This window comes from Rutilus rutilus (genome assembly GCF_951802725.1).
Source record: "Rutilus rutilus genome assembly, chromosome: 18".
Taxonomy (NCBI): Eukaryota; Metazoa; Chordata; class Actinopteri; order Cypriniformes; family Leuciscidae; genus Rutilus; species Rutilus rutilus.
In genome coordinates this window covers 32,979,047-32,994,613 of record NC_140231.1, presented here as the reverse complement: position 1 = coordinate 32,994,613, position 15,567 = coordinate 32,979,047, and the positions used below count along the sequence as shown (strand labels likewise).

The 15,567-nt window shown below is 36.8% G+C and overlaps 2 protein-coding genes across 7 annotated transcripts in view; both read right to left on the bottom strand.

Annotated features, from left to right (window-relative positions):
- The window catches only part of LOC311277882 (nuclear factor 7, brain-like), a 43,800-nt gene extending 36,027 nt beyond the window's left edge, over positions 1-7,773 (bottom strand). The window contains exons 1-6 of one of the 3 annotated variants that reach the window (XM_084388364.1): positions 7,301-7,740; positions 5,380-5,475; positions 5,061-5,291; positions 4,938-4,960; positions 4,481-4,586; positions 4,040-4,392 (exon numbers count right to left, since the gene is read on the bottom strand). In XM_084388364.1, coding sequence (XP_084244490.1) covers positions 4,375-4,392; positions 4,481-4,586; positions 4,938-4,960; positions 5,061-5,291; positions 5,380-5,475; positions 7,301-7,693 — 867 coding nt within the window. In that variant the 5' untranslated portion in view covers positions 7,694-7,740 and the 3' untranslated portion in view covers positions 4,040-4,374. Of the gene's footprint in view, positions 1-4,039; positions 4,393-4,476; positions 4,587-4,937; positions 4,961-5,060; positions 5,292-5,379; positions 5,476-7,300 lie in introns of those variants that run through there. The other 2 variants (XM_084388362.1, XM_084388363.1) reach the window with 2 other exon arrangements.
- Positions 7,774-9,623: 1,850 nt separating this feature from the next.
- Positions 9,624-12,441, bottom strand: LOC311277881 (nuclear factor 7, brain-like). Of its 4 annotated transcripts, none has more exons than XM_084388361.1 (6): positions 11,964-12,412; positions 11,152-11,247; positions 10,834-11,064; positions 10,707-10,729; positions 10,238-10,343; positions 9,624-10,151 (listed from the first exon to the last, which is right to left on the bottom strand). In XM_084388361.1, exons 1-6 carry the CDS (start codon positions 12,354-12,356, stop codon positions 10,134-10,136), a joined length of 867 nt encoding a protein of 288 aa, XP_084244487.1. In that variant the 5' UTR covers positions 12,357-12,412; the 3' UTR covers positions 9,624-10,133. The 4 variants fall into 4 exon arrangements, with proteins under 4 accessions (XP_084244487.1, XP_084244486.1, XP_084244484.1 ...); XM_084388360.1 differs by having other exon boundaries at positions 9,675-10,151; positions 10,234-10,343; positions 11,964-12,441; XM_084388358.1 differs by having other exon boundaries at positions 9,946-10,151; positions 10,228-10,343.
- Positions 12,442-15,567: the final 3,126 nt, after the last annotated feature.

The window sequence follows — 15,567 nt, the reverse complement described above, 5'->3', positions numbered from 1 at the left end:
ATGAGTTTAATAAAGTTTATTGTACATCACACAAAAGATGAAGCGTCAGTTTTACTTCAGAAAATCACCGTAAGAGCTGAGTAAACACAGTAAGTTAGTTATAAGAAGTGCGCAAGTACATAAACGAATTTCGGTAGAGTTGAGGGAGCATTCCTGTGGGCGGAGGTTAGTCAAAAAACTGTTCTACTGACGTCATTAAAGAAGGAAGTAGAGGGATGTAGTCCAAACGGGCCGTTCGATGTAGTCAACTTCTGTTAAATAAAATATCTCGCTTGGCATTGAACTTTGAGCTTTATAATTTTACAGATATTATTTATGCTCTAACAGCAACATTACACACTAACTAAAGTTTGAAACATAGGATCACGAAGAACGGGACCTTTAAGACTCTGACTATCTTAAGTAGGACTACACTGCAATGCATTCTGGGTAAAATAAGACACTTTTCAAAACAAAAAACATGGCGGATCGAGTAAGCGCATTCAACCGCTCAGTGCAGTTTACCCCAGCGGAAAATATGTGTTTGTTGGAGGAGTATAAATGACGGAGTATGTTTTTATGTTCACTGTTCGATCGCGCCCGTGCATCTCTCTCTCTCTCTGACACACACACACACACACACACACACACACACATTCCAGCATTGCAATCTTGAGATCGCAGCCTGTTATTATGCAGCGTTCACACCAAACGCGAATAGAGCGTCAAATTCTTTTGAATCCATTCGCGCGTCCAAGGCGAATAGGACGCGCGTATAAAGCGAGCGTTTGAAGCGAAATAGACGGGCATTCAGAGCTATGACTCCACTATGACTCTACTACCCCCTGTTTAAGCAGTCACGTGTATTGCATTTTACGCATCGCCCGTGACGCTTGCGTATGAAAGGGAGCGCGTCGATCGTTGCTCGCATTGACTATGTAATGGTTACAAGGACATTTTACTTGGGAATGTAGTAACAAGAAGAAATGTTTAAATTATGAGCCATTTTCCCTTTTCTTTTGGCAGTTTGTAATGTAACTGATTGTTACTGCTGGTTGCCAAGGTAACATAGAGTCTTAGACCTGAGTTAGCCTGGGGGTAAGGTGTCTAATTTTTTAGGTCTAAATTAAGTCAGTCTTTATTTTTGTGAAACAGTCTAACTTGCATTAGACTAGTCTATGAGCAAATTTTAGACTTGTCTAACACTATCTGGTCTAAAATAGCTTTGTGAAACCGGCTGGGTTGACAGAAGTTAGCCACTTTCATTCCAACAGAGGATGAAATGTGTCGTTATAGAGCTGCGTGATTCATCTTCAAAAGCACCCAGGCGATCTTCTTCCATTTCGTCTGTCTATTAAACCTTGCTTTCACAAAATCATATCGCAACATTCAAATCTGTGTTGGCGCTGCCGCGGGTAAGTTTTTATCCACCCGCCCAAAACCATTTTTGCCCGCAAAATAGGTTAAACCGCCCAATCTGGCAACTCTGCACGAGATCTCACACTCGCTTCAGAGGGTCTCCAAAGCCATGCCTCAAAACACATGAACGCGCACTGCAGAATTAGAATCAGAATCAGAATGAGCTTTATTGCCATGTACTAAACCACATGTGAAGCAGCCATTAAGATGCTCAAAAATGCAAATCAGACACATTACTAATAAAACTAAATAATACAAAAATCTATATTTGTTGCTTAAATACAGGGCAGTTCAGTAACAAATATGCTATTTTGACAGATGACGAGATCTGTATTATAGCCAAATAACAATGCAACCAATAAGTTATACAGTAAGTCACAGACAGCAGCTGCATCTTGTCGTTGATGTGATCACTGAGGGTGTTTTCTTTTTTCGTGAAGATAATTATTTCAAATTTCAAATGAATTGATCTAGTCAAGTACACACCAACGAACTCAGGAAATCGAGATAATTAAATCCAAACGATTTAATCTCATTGGTTGGTTTGAAAATGACTTCTTATCGATGGTTGGCCAGTTTACATGTCAGTCAGCTCTACTGGACTCGAGTTAGAATTACAAATAACGGTTATATGCAATGCTATACCCACACACTTAAGAAAGATGGTTAACCAGGGTTCTCTTTTTCACCGCGTGTGCATACTTGTACCTATTGCACTCAATTTGTGTTACAGCTGCGCTCATTGGTACAGTGTTAGTTATTGTGGTTACTGTGACAACCACTTAACACACATATCATTGGAGTGCTATATTTATAGCTGATATTAACCCATTGGTTGACCAGGGTTGTTTTCTTAAAGTTAAAGGCGTTATGGCTGCCTCACGCTCCACATTCTTAGGTTCTATTGACCTTATGAATGTGCATGTAAAAATTTTTCTGCCTGTCTAGGCATAGAACATCTCAGGGAGGCTTTAACTGACCCTTGCCCGGAATGTAATTTGATGTCTTTGGAGGTTAGGTAACAAAGGTTGGCAAAATTTTAACCTGAAGATCAAGTTTTTGGCGCCAGTCAAAACCAAAGTTCAGACTGGTAGCAAGCGCTCAGCTAGCAAAACTAAAGGGCCTCCAAGGAAGAAGCAGACCCCGGATGCAACACTATCCCACCGGGTAGCTGAGCTATCTGATGCTGAGCAGGGCATTCAGGCTTTGTTGTCAAAGTAGTTTCCTTCTGCTACTCAGAGCACAAGTAATGAAGTGAGAGCATCTGTGCTTAACCCCTTGTTGACCAGGTTCGAAGCAGCAGCTGAATGTTCTAGGGATGAACTGAACACATTAACTCTAGCCGCCTCAGATTCATTAGTCGCTGATGAGCAGGACCGTTATACACCCTTGGAGACTTCTGCTGTGCATGCTCAGTCTCAGCACTCTCATAGTGATGAGGGTTCAAGTATTCAAGGTGCTGGTTCTTCAGTGGCATTTTCATTGCAAGACACAATCAAGATGGCCCTTGCTATGGTGAATTTGGACCTACCTTCTCCATCACAGGGGCCTTCAAACCTCTTGCGTCTTCCGGTTGTTCGACCTGAGGATTGTCTGATACCTAGCTATCCTGACTTTACTGATGTTGTTTTCTCAGCATTTCGCTCTGCATCTTCTTCCAAAAGAAAAAGATATAAGATATAAAGTCATGGGATAGCTTTAATGTTTTTTTGGTGACTGGATATGTTTACGCATAAAGTAATAATAATTTACAAAAAAACAATATGGGGCATAAATTCAATATTTCTGCTACTTTGTGGAGAAAAGATGATTCTTAACTGAACAGAGCTGCTCACACGTACATGTTCTGTTAAACTAAAAAGAGAAAAAGATATGATTGATAGGAAACCAGTTGCAATATTTAAAGTTATAATTTATAGACATTAAGAAATCATTTACCTGTTGTTGAGAGTGTTGACAGTCAGTAGATGTATAGCTGAGCTCCAGAATATCAGTAATGAGGTGACTGTGACGGTTACAGATTTGAAAAGGTGGAAATAAAGAACCCTAAACTCTATAGAACCACATTAAGGGTTCTTCAGGACGATACAGTTCTAAATAGAACCGTTACTACATGTAGAGAACCTTTAAAGAACCATCTTTTTTTAAAGTGCACTGGATTGTTAGAATAATCCAAAGCAGTTTCTCTGATCCTTTATCTAGACCTGTAGTTTCTCTTCCCTCTTTAAAAATATGAATGTAGACCTCTTATTTAGAGTGTAAATAAGTTTATTACACTTACTAAGAACTTAAATGTATTATCATTGGTGATTATCAGTGTTATTTTCTGGGAGATGTTGAAACCTCAGTAAGGGATAACGCTTTTACCTCTTACACCCAGTTGCTCCAAAGGTCAAAGACACTCGTTACTAAATTATGTTTAAGATTTACCCAGTAAGTGACTTTATACAGAAATGATTTCAGTTTGAGGCTTTTGTTCTTTTCCTGACACACTTAATCACCTATTCTTTTACTGTGAAGTTACTTCAAAATGTTGGTTTGATATATATATAGCTGGTTGTCAGTAAAAATGGAGACAATTCCTCCTTTAACCCAACAAAATGTCCGCTATTCTAAGGGTAATTTAAACTCACCCTTCTCTGATGTTGTAAATTGTTTTTATTGAAGGGTAAATATTATTTCCATACTTGTAAAAAAAAAGAAAAAAAAAAAGAAGTAAGCCCTCATTAATAAATTTCTATGAGAGTTTGTTAAAAAGTTTCAGAGCTTCAAATGCTTAAACATAATAGAAAGTCTGAAACTTTGTTTCTCTGTCAAATTTTATTATTTAGCTTTTTCTTCCATGCATTCACCCTCTTTTTTATTCATTTATTTATATTCATTCCATTTCCAATTCAAACTTGATCCCCCGGGGTTTCCTACATTTTACTTATTGCAGTGGTCCCATTTTGGACAGATAGCATCCAAATTTTGGAATCATGTTGAAGTCTGAAGCTGAAGAGAGAACAGATACACACTCATACACACCTTTAAAACAAATAACCACAGAAATCATTGCTGCGTCATTTTCAGTTTTACCAACATTGTCCTGCATCTTCTGTAAGACATTGAGCTTCAGGTTGGTCAGGTGATCTGTGAAAGTGATCGTCACACTTGGACTGAGGTCTGGATCTGGAATATATTGGGTTCTGAAACAACAGTCAAGAGTCAGAGATGCTGATGGTTCAGTGTGGTTCTATATAGAACTCTAGGGTTCTTGACTCAATTTTAAGAACCCGTTATGCCAAAAAGTTTCAAAGGAGAAATGTCCTTTTACTTTCATGTTTAATTGGTTGTCGATTTTTAGTAATAAAGTTTACAAGCTGTTAAATTCATCAAATGTAATTACTTGAACAAATTAATGGGTTAATTCAAACTAAACCCATAAAATGATGGAAACCTCTACAAGGTTCTATAGAAGAAGCGTCTGACGGAACCCTTTAAGATTCCATATAGAACCTCTTCTTCTAAGAGTGATGATTTGATAAAAACACACAAACCTTTGCAATGTGGCCTTAAAGTTCTGTAAAGAAAAATAAAGTAAATTACTCAGCAAAACTTTATTTGGTTTGAATCTCTGAAATTGACATTCATATAATTGGAGAATGAAGATTAATTGACACCTGCAGGAATGAAACATCTTCAGCCTTCATCTGCTCCTCGATGTCTCTGATTGTGATTCTGAGAGATGAAATCTGTTTGCTCGTCTTTTTAATCTTCTTCTTCATCTTCCGACTCCTCTTCTCCTCTTCCTCTCTCAGCGCTGTTATTCTGGCCGCTTCTTCATCATGTAGAAACTGGTGAAGTTCCTCAAACTCACCTTTAATCAGAGCCTCCATGCACTGAGTGTGAAACTGAAATGAAACACAATATCGGCCAAACTAGATCTACATCAGTATCTACACTTCCAGAATTACCTTAATCACATTGTTTATTTCAAACCTTGATATCTTCTTCAGTTTCACACAGATTCTGTTCACGATTCACAGATGTTTCCAGGTCATCCAGCAATTCTCCCAGAAAAGCTTTGAGAATCTCCTGAAAGTAGAAAAAAAAAAAAGTGTCCAGTGTTAAATTTCCAGGTTTTTGCCTCTTATTTAAAGTCCACCAGTAGTCAATTATTTTAACTTCCCGTATTATGCAAAATTCACTTTTGCATGCTGTTTGGACATAAATGTGTGTTGGCAGTGTGTGTACACAACCACCCAAGAGTGATAAAAATCCACTCACTCCTTTTTTATTAATTCCCATAAATCATCAGCAGTGTCTCCCAACGACCTGTTTTCAGAATGCTGTTTTAGTAACGTCACTAAAACAGGCCCCGCCCACGAGCGTTGACAGACATTGCCGGTCTAACATAGACCCGCCCTGATCGAGTTCACAGCGAGTTGGACACATCCGCCATTGCTGCACTGAGGAGAATGTCTCCCAAGCGTTGTAGGTGTTGTGTGGCTGGATGTATTAATCCACATAGCTCTCTCTATTTACTCCCGAAATCTGAGGCAGCCGCTGAAGACGAGGTGGAATTATTTTGTTTTTAAAGAAAATGCTCCCTCAACTCTACCGAAATTCGTTTATGAACTTGTGCACTTCTTATAACTTACTGTGTTTACTCAGCTCTTACGGTGATTTTTTGAAGTAAAACTGACGCTTCATCTTTTGTGTGATGTACAATAAACTTTATTAAACTCATCAGTATATGTTTGATCATCATTCGGACCTGGTCCGAAACAGCAGACTTGTAGGCTATTAATAATGGATACATACAAGCAGATGACAAATACGTTATAATAACCGTAATTAAACTACTAAACTATACCTGTTCCATCTCTATACAGCACTCTGACTCTGTAGGGATTATTGTCCAACTCGAAATGTACACCGTTACTGAGAGTTTCTGATATTATCATCATTCCGTGAGATGAAATTGTCCTGACAGACTGAGCGCAAGCTCATGAAGCTCCGCCCCCTGGGTCGTCCAGCAGCAGCTCATTTGCATTTAAAGGGCACACACTAAAACAGCGCGTTTTTCTGAGCCCCAAAAAAATGACAATTTAAAGATGCTGTAAAAAATGATCTGTTGGGTGTTTTGAGCTAAAACGTCACATACACACTCTGGGGACATCAGAGACTTATTTTACATCTTGTGAAAAGGGGCATAATACGGGACCTTTAAAACTCACCTTTGACCACCAAAATGAAATATAACTTTTTTTTTTTAGCTTGAAATGTAACTCGACACCCTTGCCTCATTTAGTATTTGCGGTTATATGAATATGCAAATGAGCCCCACCTCCACTCACTCAGCTCAGAGATCCACTGGTTGACTATCACACATTGATCTGATTGGTTACAAGGTAGTTTGTGACGTCAGAAACACCAAAGCTTGAGTTTACTCTTCTGCTACACATTTAAAAATATTTGTTCTTCACACACACACAAAGTACTTAGGGTGTAGTAGAAGTAGGCAAATGGTGACGCAGGAAATATCTTAATATCAGACGTATTTATTTAATTATTCTGAGTAGGTATACTTAGAATTATACTTCACAGATACAATGTAAAATGTAAACATTTTATTCATGAGCATAACATTAGCAGTTTTACAATCTGATTATGGCTTGAATTACAATAAAAAAAGTATTAAAAGACAAATTTAGCAAATTCAGATTTGAGTTTCTAAACTGCTCTTTGGTTTATCTGAGATTATCTTTGGTTTCATAATTTAACAGATTAAAAAAAACAAACATCTGTATTGTTTCTGTGTGAATAAACCCACACCAGTATCGGTTTGTCATTGTGCGAATGTCTTTCAATATTGAGATTTGATTTAATCAAATGTTTTAAACATCATGTATCTGACCTTATTATCCGCGACAGCTTCATCTACAGGACTGAATCTGTGGTTGGTGTGTTTTCTGGAGTCTCGACACACCAAACACACGGGCTGTTGATCATCCAGACAGAAGAGTTTGAGCTCCTCTTCATGATCTCTACAGACTCCAGATCCAGATTTCTGTCTTCTCTCCTGTTGAAAACTCTCACACAGGTTCCTCAAAGCCAAATTTACTGGAGGACGATCATTTGAAGATGTTGTTCGGCAAACCGGACATTCTTTAAGTGTTTGATTTTCCCAAACCCTCTGAATACAGCTTGAACAATAACTGTGGCTACACGATAGAATAACAGGGTTTACAAAAATGTCACAGCACACCGGACAAGATAAATCCCCCTCAGACAAAGAACTAGATGACATTTTTCATATTGCTTAGAAATTAAACTCTTTAAAGTTAAAGTTAGGATAGGCCAGGGGTTTTCAAACTGCACATTTTGTATGTCTCTCTCATCTAACACACCTGGTTTAACTCATTAGTTCATCAGCTCATCAGTAGAGAGAGACCGCAAGACCTGAAGTGGGTGTGTCTGTCAAATAAGGGAGACATACAAATGCCTTGTCCAGATACACACACTTGTGGTCTTTGCACTTGACCACTTGTGTACTTGCATGACGTATTTCCCAAGTAGGCGTAAAACCTGCAAGTGTGTGTAGAACTTTTGATTACTCGACGGGACACACTTATAAAAAATGCAGCTTTTATTTATTATATTTTCAATACTTTGCATTTTAAAATAAACTTCTACATGTCTGTTCAGTAGTCGCTATGCAACAGAAGACACACATTTTAAATTGTGGTGCTTCTAATTAAGTGATAAAAACAGTTGCAAATGTAAATAGGCCTACACACACCATACTCATCTTTGCACCAATAAAATGTGCAACACTTTATGTTTTTACTACCAAATTACTGCAATTGAAGGTATTTGGACAAGGCAATAATGTGCAGTGCTGGCGGTCCTCCAGTATTACACCTGATGTAAAGGTGCACCCTTGTCAAAGCAAAGGCTCACTCACTGGGTAGCAGACACTATTGGTGAGGCATATCGTTCAACAGGCCATATATTGCCTACATCGGTCTCTGGCGTTCTGGAACAGTGAAATAGAACGCTGGTTACTGGTCGTAACCGTGGTTCTATGAATAGTGGAAGACCGCCAGAGTCTCTGGTCACTCGGATTGAGAATGACTAAGAGACCGACCTTGACGTATTCGGACCGCGTCATCGGTCAAAGTGTCTATTAGGCACTTTTTTAAATGTATTAACATGGCAAATTGTACCAAAAATTAGTGCTCTAACAACAGTTGTTGGCTTAAAACATTACTAATTGACATTAAACATGATATAGATGTAGTGAAGACCAAGTTCCAGTGAAATATCTTCACAATCCTCTATGTCTTTACGTCCATCATTATTTGAGTGATGAAGTTATGATATGTGACAGCATCTGAAATACACAACTGAGTTCAGAGTTAAAGTTTGTCTGTACATTTGATTATGTAAAAACAATTATGTTTATGAAGGCCAGAACTAGCAAAAAAATAACAGTATGTGAGCCCTTTAAATGTGTTAAAATGAAAAATTTATATAGTCATGGGATAGCTTTAATGTTTTTGTGACTGGGTATGTTTACGCATAAAGTAATAATAATAATAATAAATTAACAATTTGGATAATAAAATCAATATTTCTGCTACTTTGTGGAGAAAAGATGATTCTCAGAGCTGCTCACACTTACATGTTCTGTTAAACTAAAAAGAGAAAAAGATATGATTGATAGGAAACCAGTTGCAATATTTAAAGTTATAATTTATAGACATTAAGAAATCATTTACCTGTTGTTGAGAGTGTTGACAGTCAGTAGATGTATAGCTGAGCTCCAGAACATCAGTAATGAGGTGACTGTGACGGTTACAGATTTGAAAAGGTGGAAATAAAGAACCCTAAACTCTATAGAACCACTTAAAGGGTTCTTCAGGACGATACAGTTCTAAACAGAACCGTTACTACATGTAGAGAACCTTTAAAGAACCATCTTTTTTTAAAGTGCACTGGATTGTTAGAATAATCCAAAGCAGTTTTTCTGATCCTTTATCTAGACCTGTAGTTTCTCTTCCCTCTTTAAAAATATGAATGTAGACCTCTTATTTAGAGTATAAATAAGTTTATTACACTTACTAAGAACTTAAATGTATTATCACTGGTGATTATCAGTGTTATTTTCTGGGAGATGTTGAAACCTCAGTAAGGGATAACGCTTTTACCTCTTACACCCAGTTGCTCCAAAGGTCAAAGACACTCGTTACTAAATTGTTTAAGATTTACCCAGTAAGTGACTTTATACATTCTTTTCGAGGTGGATCTTTGTGGCTTTTTTTTCTTTTCCTGAAACACTTAATCACCTATTCTTTTACTGAGAGGTTACTTCAAAATGTTGATTTGATATATATAGCTGGTTGTCAGTAAAAATGGAGACAATTCCTCCTTTAACCCAACAAAATGTCCTCTACTTTACTAAACTCACCCTTCTCTGATGTTGTAAATTTTGTTTTATTGAAAGGTAAATATCAAATCCATACTTGTAAATGAAAAAAAAAAGCCCTCCTTTAATAGAAAGTCTGAAACTTTGTTTCTCTGTGTCAAATTTTATTATTTAGCTTTTTAAAATCATCCTCACCCTTGCTCTTTTAATTTATTTTTATTCATTCCATCTCCAACTCCAAACTTGATCCCCCAGGGTTTCATACATTTTATTTCTTGCAGTGGTCTTATTTTGGACAGATAGCATCCAAATTTTGGAATCATGTTGAAGTCTGAAGCTGAAGAGAGAACAGATACACAAACACATTAGGACAAAATAACCACAGAAGTCATTGCTGAGTCTGTCGTTCTCACTTTTACCAACATTGTCCTGCATCTTCTGTAAGACATTGAGCTTCAGGTTGGTCAGGTGATCTGTGAAAGTGATCGTCACACTTGGACTGGGGTCTGGATCTGGAATATATTGGGTTCTGAAACAACATTCAAGAGTCAGATGCTGATGGTTCAGTGTGGTTCTATATAGAACTCTAGGGTTCTTGACTCAATTGTAAGAACCCTTTAGGCCAAAAAGTTTCGAAGGAGAAATGTCTTAAATTTGTACTTTCATATTTAATTTTAGTAATAAAGATTACAAGCTGTTAAATGCATAAAATGTAATTACTTGAATGAATGTATGAATGGGTTAATTCAAACTAAATCCATAAAATAATGGAAACCTCCACAAGGTTCTATATAAGAAGCGTCTGACGGAACCCTTTAAGATTCCATATAGAACCTCTTCTTCTAAGAGTGATGATTTGAGTTCAGAAGCACAGAGACAAAAACACACAAACCTTTGCAATGTGGCCTTAAAGTTCTGTAAAGAAAAATAAAGTAAAATTACTCAGCAAAACTTAATTTGGTTTAAATCTCTGAAATGGACATTCATATCACTAGAGAATAATGAAGATTCATTGACACCTGCAGGAATGAAACATCTTCAGCCTTCATCTGCTCCTCGATGTCTCTGATTGTGATTCTGAGAGATGAAATCTGTTTGCTCGTCTCTATAATCTTCTTCTTAATCATCTGACTCCTCTTCTCCTCTTCCTCTCTCAGCGCTGTTATTCTGGCCGCTTCTTCATGATGTAGAAACTGGTGAAGTTTTTCAAACTCTTTTTTAATCAGAGTCTCCATGCACTGAGTGTGACGCTGAAATTAGAGACAACAATATTGGCCAAACTAGATCTACATCAGTATCAGCACTTCCAGAATTACATTAATCACATTATTTCAAACCTTAGCACTTTCAAGAGTTTCAAACAGATTCAGTTCAAGATTCTCAGATGTTTCCAGGTCATCCAGTAAGTTTTCCAGAAAAGGTTTGAGAATCTTCTGGAAGTAGAAAACAAACTGTCCATTGTTAAATTTCCAGGTTTTTGCCTCTTATTTAAAGTCCCCCTGTAGTAAATTATTTTAACACTAAAAACTCAACTTTGACCAGCAAAATGAAATATCTTACTATCATACTTTTACTTTTTTAGCTTGAATGTAACTCGACACCCTTGCCTCATTTAGTATTTGCGGTTCTATGAATATGCAAATGAGCCCCGCCTCCACTCACTCACTCAGCTCAGAGATCCACTGGTTGACTATCACACGTTGATCTGATTGGTTACAAGGTAGTTTGTGACGTCAGAAAAACCAAAGCTTGAGTTTACTCTTCTGCTACACATTTAAAAGTATTTGTTCTTCACACACACACCTTTTAGGGTGTAGTAGAAGTAGGCAAATGGTGACGCAGGAAATATCTTAATATCAGACGCATTATTTATTCTGAGTATGTATACTTAGAATTATACGTCACAGATACAATGTAAAGTGTAAACATTAGCATAAAATTAGCAGTTTTACAATTTGATTATGGCTTGAATTCCCCCCCAAAAAATTAGACAAATGTAGCAAATTCAGATTTGAGTTTCTAAATTGCTCTTTGGTTTATCTGAGATTATCTTTGGTTTCATAATTTAACAGATAAAAATATGTCATTGTGAAAATGTCTGTCAATAATGAGATTTGATTTTATTAAATGGTTTTAAACATCATCTGACCTTATTATGCGCGGCAACTTCATCTACAGGACAGAATCTGTGGTTGGCGTGTTTTCTGGAGTCTCGACACACCAAACACACGGGCTGTTGATCATCCAGACAGAAGAGTTTGAGCTCCTCTTTGTGATCTCTACAGACTCCAGATCCAGATTTCTGTCTTCTCTCCTGTTGAAAACTCTCACACAGGTTCCTCAAAGCCAAATTTTCCAGAGGACAATCATTTGAAGATGTTCTTCGGCAAACCGGACATACTTTAAATGTTTGATTTTCCCAAACCCTCTGAATACAGCTTGAACAAACACTGTGGCTACACGACAGAAGAACAGGATTTACAAAAATGTCACAGCACACCGGACAAGATAAATCCCCCTCAGACAAAGATATAGACGCCATTTTTCACTGTTGCTATAAATGAAACTCAAAGTCAATCTTTAAAGTTAAAGTTAGGATAGGCCAGGGGTTTTCAAACTGCACATTTTGTATGTCTCTCTCATCTAACACACCTGGTTTAACTCATTAGTTCATCAGCTCATTAGTAGAGAGAGACTGCAAGACCTGAAGTGGGTGTGTCTGTCAAATAAGGGAGACATACAAATGCCTTGTCCAGACACACACACCTTGCGGTCTTTGCACTTGACCACTTGTGTACTTGCATGACGTATTTCCCAAGTAGGCGTAAAGACTGCAAGTGTGTGTAGAACTTTTGATTACTCGATGGGACACACTTATAGTCTTGCAAATAAAAATTTTCAATACTTTGCATTTTAAACTAAACTTCTACACGTCTGTTCAGTAGTCGCTATGTAACGAACAGAAGACACACAAATTGTGGTGCTTCTAATTAAGTGATAAAAACAGTTGCAAATGTTGTACAAAATAGGCCTACACACACACCATACTCATCTTTGCACCAATAAAATGTGCAACAATTTATGTTTTTAACTACCAAATTATATGTATCTAATAAATTTAAATTACAGTGGAATGTTTATCTCGACATCTCACGATTTTGGGGCACATGAGTCACCGATCATCATACATGATGGGATACGCTTAGTCTTGAATACCGCTCTGTAGTGGTATTGGAGATAGTGTGGGTTTAGTGTGCATTAAGGGCACTGCACTTTGGCATTTTTAAGACATGAGACAGTCTTGCGCACAATACAAGTGTGGGTATTTGGACAAGCCAATAATGTGCAGTGCTGGCGGTTCTCCAGTATTACACTTTTACAGTATTACACCTCTCAGGGGTCCTCGGTTGGTGGAGACCCTATTCTTTTAGTAAGTCAGAATTGCAAAATGTAAACTCATTGTGAGATAAAAAGTTAAAGTCTCCCTGTAGTCGATCATTTCATCCCTTAAAACTCATCTTTGATCATCAAAACCACGTATTAAAAACGTTAATTCTTCATCCCTTAAAATATCTTGAATGTAACTCGACACCCTTGCCTCATTTAGTATGCACAGTTCTATGAATATGCAAATGAGCCCCGCCTCCACTCACTCACTCAGCTCAGAGATCCACTGGTTGACGATCACACGTTGATCTGATTGGTTACAAGGTAGTTTGTGACGTCAGAAACACCAGCGATTTCAAAGCGTGTGTTTGAGACTGTCTTTGGTTCACTGCAGTTTTAAGGAGGAAATACTCAGCAATGCTGTCGACTTATGAATTTACACATTCTTTGTCTTAAAGCACATTAAAAACACCACATAGACACATAAACAACATTAAAAGCTTGTCTTTCACCAAATTAATTTTTTCAAGAACATTTTATAAAAATTATCCTTTTGAGGTCCAAAAAATAATGAATTGATTGAACGATTGACTTATTGCATTTTTAAAACACTATAGACATATAAACAACATTAAAAGCTTGATTTTCACCACAGGAGGACTTTAATTAACACTTTTATTTTATTCTGTGGTGGAAACAAGCTTCCATAACAATTTGAATTTACTATAGATTATATAATTAATAACATTCTCAAAATAAGCATTACAACAGCTGTCGCACATGAACGTGCATTACAACTTCAATAGCATCATTATCTTATATAAAATATTATTATAACAGTTAACTACTAAAAGTTGTGAAAGGTCAAATATTGAATTGAATTAAATTTATTGGCCAAGTACGCAAAAAATGCAAGGAATTGTTGGTATGAGGCGTCCCACATACTGTATATATGTGCAATGTATTGCAATTCATAAAAATGAACCTTCAAATCATGGCTGTTTTTAAAGATGGATTTTTATTCATGGTTGCAAAATAAACAGTACCATGAAAAAAAAGAAAAAAAAAAAAAAGTATTGTGGTTTTAAAATTGTATTACATACAATTGCTTTTGGAAAAAAGAAGAACAACAACAGCATTTAAAGATTCAACAGAAACTGGAAATGAAGAGTTCAAATAAAACCATCTAACTTAGTAATGTTATCAATAATACGGCTGAGAAGAACATCAACAGAAAAGCTCAAAGGACAAACAACACAAGCTAAAGCCCATAATGCCATGCGGTCCTTCAGCAACTCTTGTGTTGTGGCTGTTAGTCAGACTTTAGTGTGTAAAACAAACGGCACTTCTGCTTCACATTAGTCCAGAATGCAGATCTGTACAAGCCGAAACGCTGTTTATCACCATCAAAATTAAACATAGTTAGTATTTCACTCCTTTCTGCCTTATTAATTTGTTATAAGAGAATTGCTCATACTGCACAGGTTATTCATTCAAGAACAGACGAATCTCAGGAAAACTGCAAAGAAACGCATAAATCATAATTCAACTCAAAACCAACAGAACGAATATGAAAATGCCTTTTTTTTTTGCACATTTTTCCTTCAAAATGTCATCACTGAAATGTAGGTATACTATATATTTTTTCTGTAAGTATATGTTGCACTACTTTTTTAATAAACAACCAATATTATGGTTTGTTTATTAAATCATTATGGTCATGATTTCAGGATCAAATCTTGCGGGTACAAAAAATAGATAATTTTCTATATACGCAAAATAATGCTTTTCTTTTTTAAATTTGGGTTGAAATATGAATATGACGTTTCTTTGCGAGATTCAGAATTTAGACGTCCATCTCGAAGCGCGTTTCTTTACCAGTGGCTATTCAGGATGGTTGAGTGAAAACTTTCAGTGTTACTGAAGACACACACCACAGGAGTGTGTGTGTGTGTGTGTGTGTGTGTGTGTGTGTGAAAACACACCAGACATCTGTAAACCAATCCAGAACACGCACATATATCACCATCATCACCATCATCATCAGTGGCTGTTCGTTAAACTTTAATAATGATTCGTCTATGATGTTCTACACAGGACAAGTGATAGTGTCAAAGTTACAACAGTGTCAAGTTACTTGACGTGTTTTGAATGAAACTTACGGAGGCCCGAACATGACATGCGGACAGATATATATATATATGTATATCTTGTGGAACCAATTTGATTTTACTAAAACAAGGGAACTAATTATTATATTGTGAGCATGATTTACTTAAATTGAGTGGACGTATTAGTAGCCTATGTCATGGGAATTAATTGTTAATTCTAGGCCACGATACACATATTCTTGTCCCCACGTCATG

What these genes read in the sequence shown, in the direction of transcription:
- LOC311277881 (XM_084388358.1), bottom strand. Translation starts at nt 12,356, where the DNA reads ATGGCGTCTATATCTTTGTCTGAGGGGGATTTATCTTGTCCGGTGTGC. An exon ending in AAGTTGCCGCGCATAATAAG is followed by an intron (nt 11,248 to 11,963) that starts GTCAGATGATGT and finishes TTCTACTTCCAG; the next exon opens with AAGATTCTCAAACCTTTTCT. An exon ending in GCAGGACAATGTTGGTAAAA is followed by an intron (nt 10,152 to 10,227) that starts GTGAGAACGACA and finishes TTCTCTCTTCAG; the next exon opens with CTTCAGACTTCAACATGATT.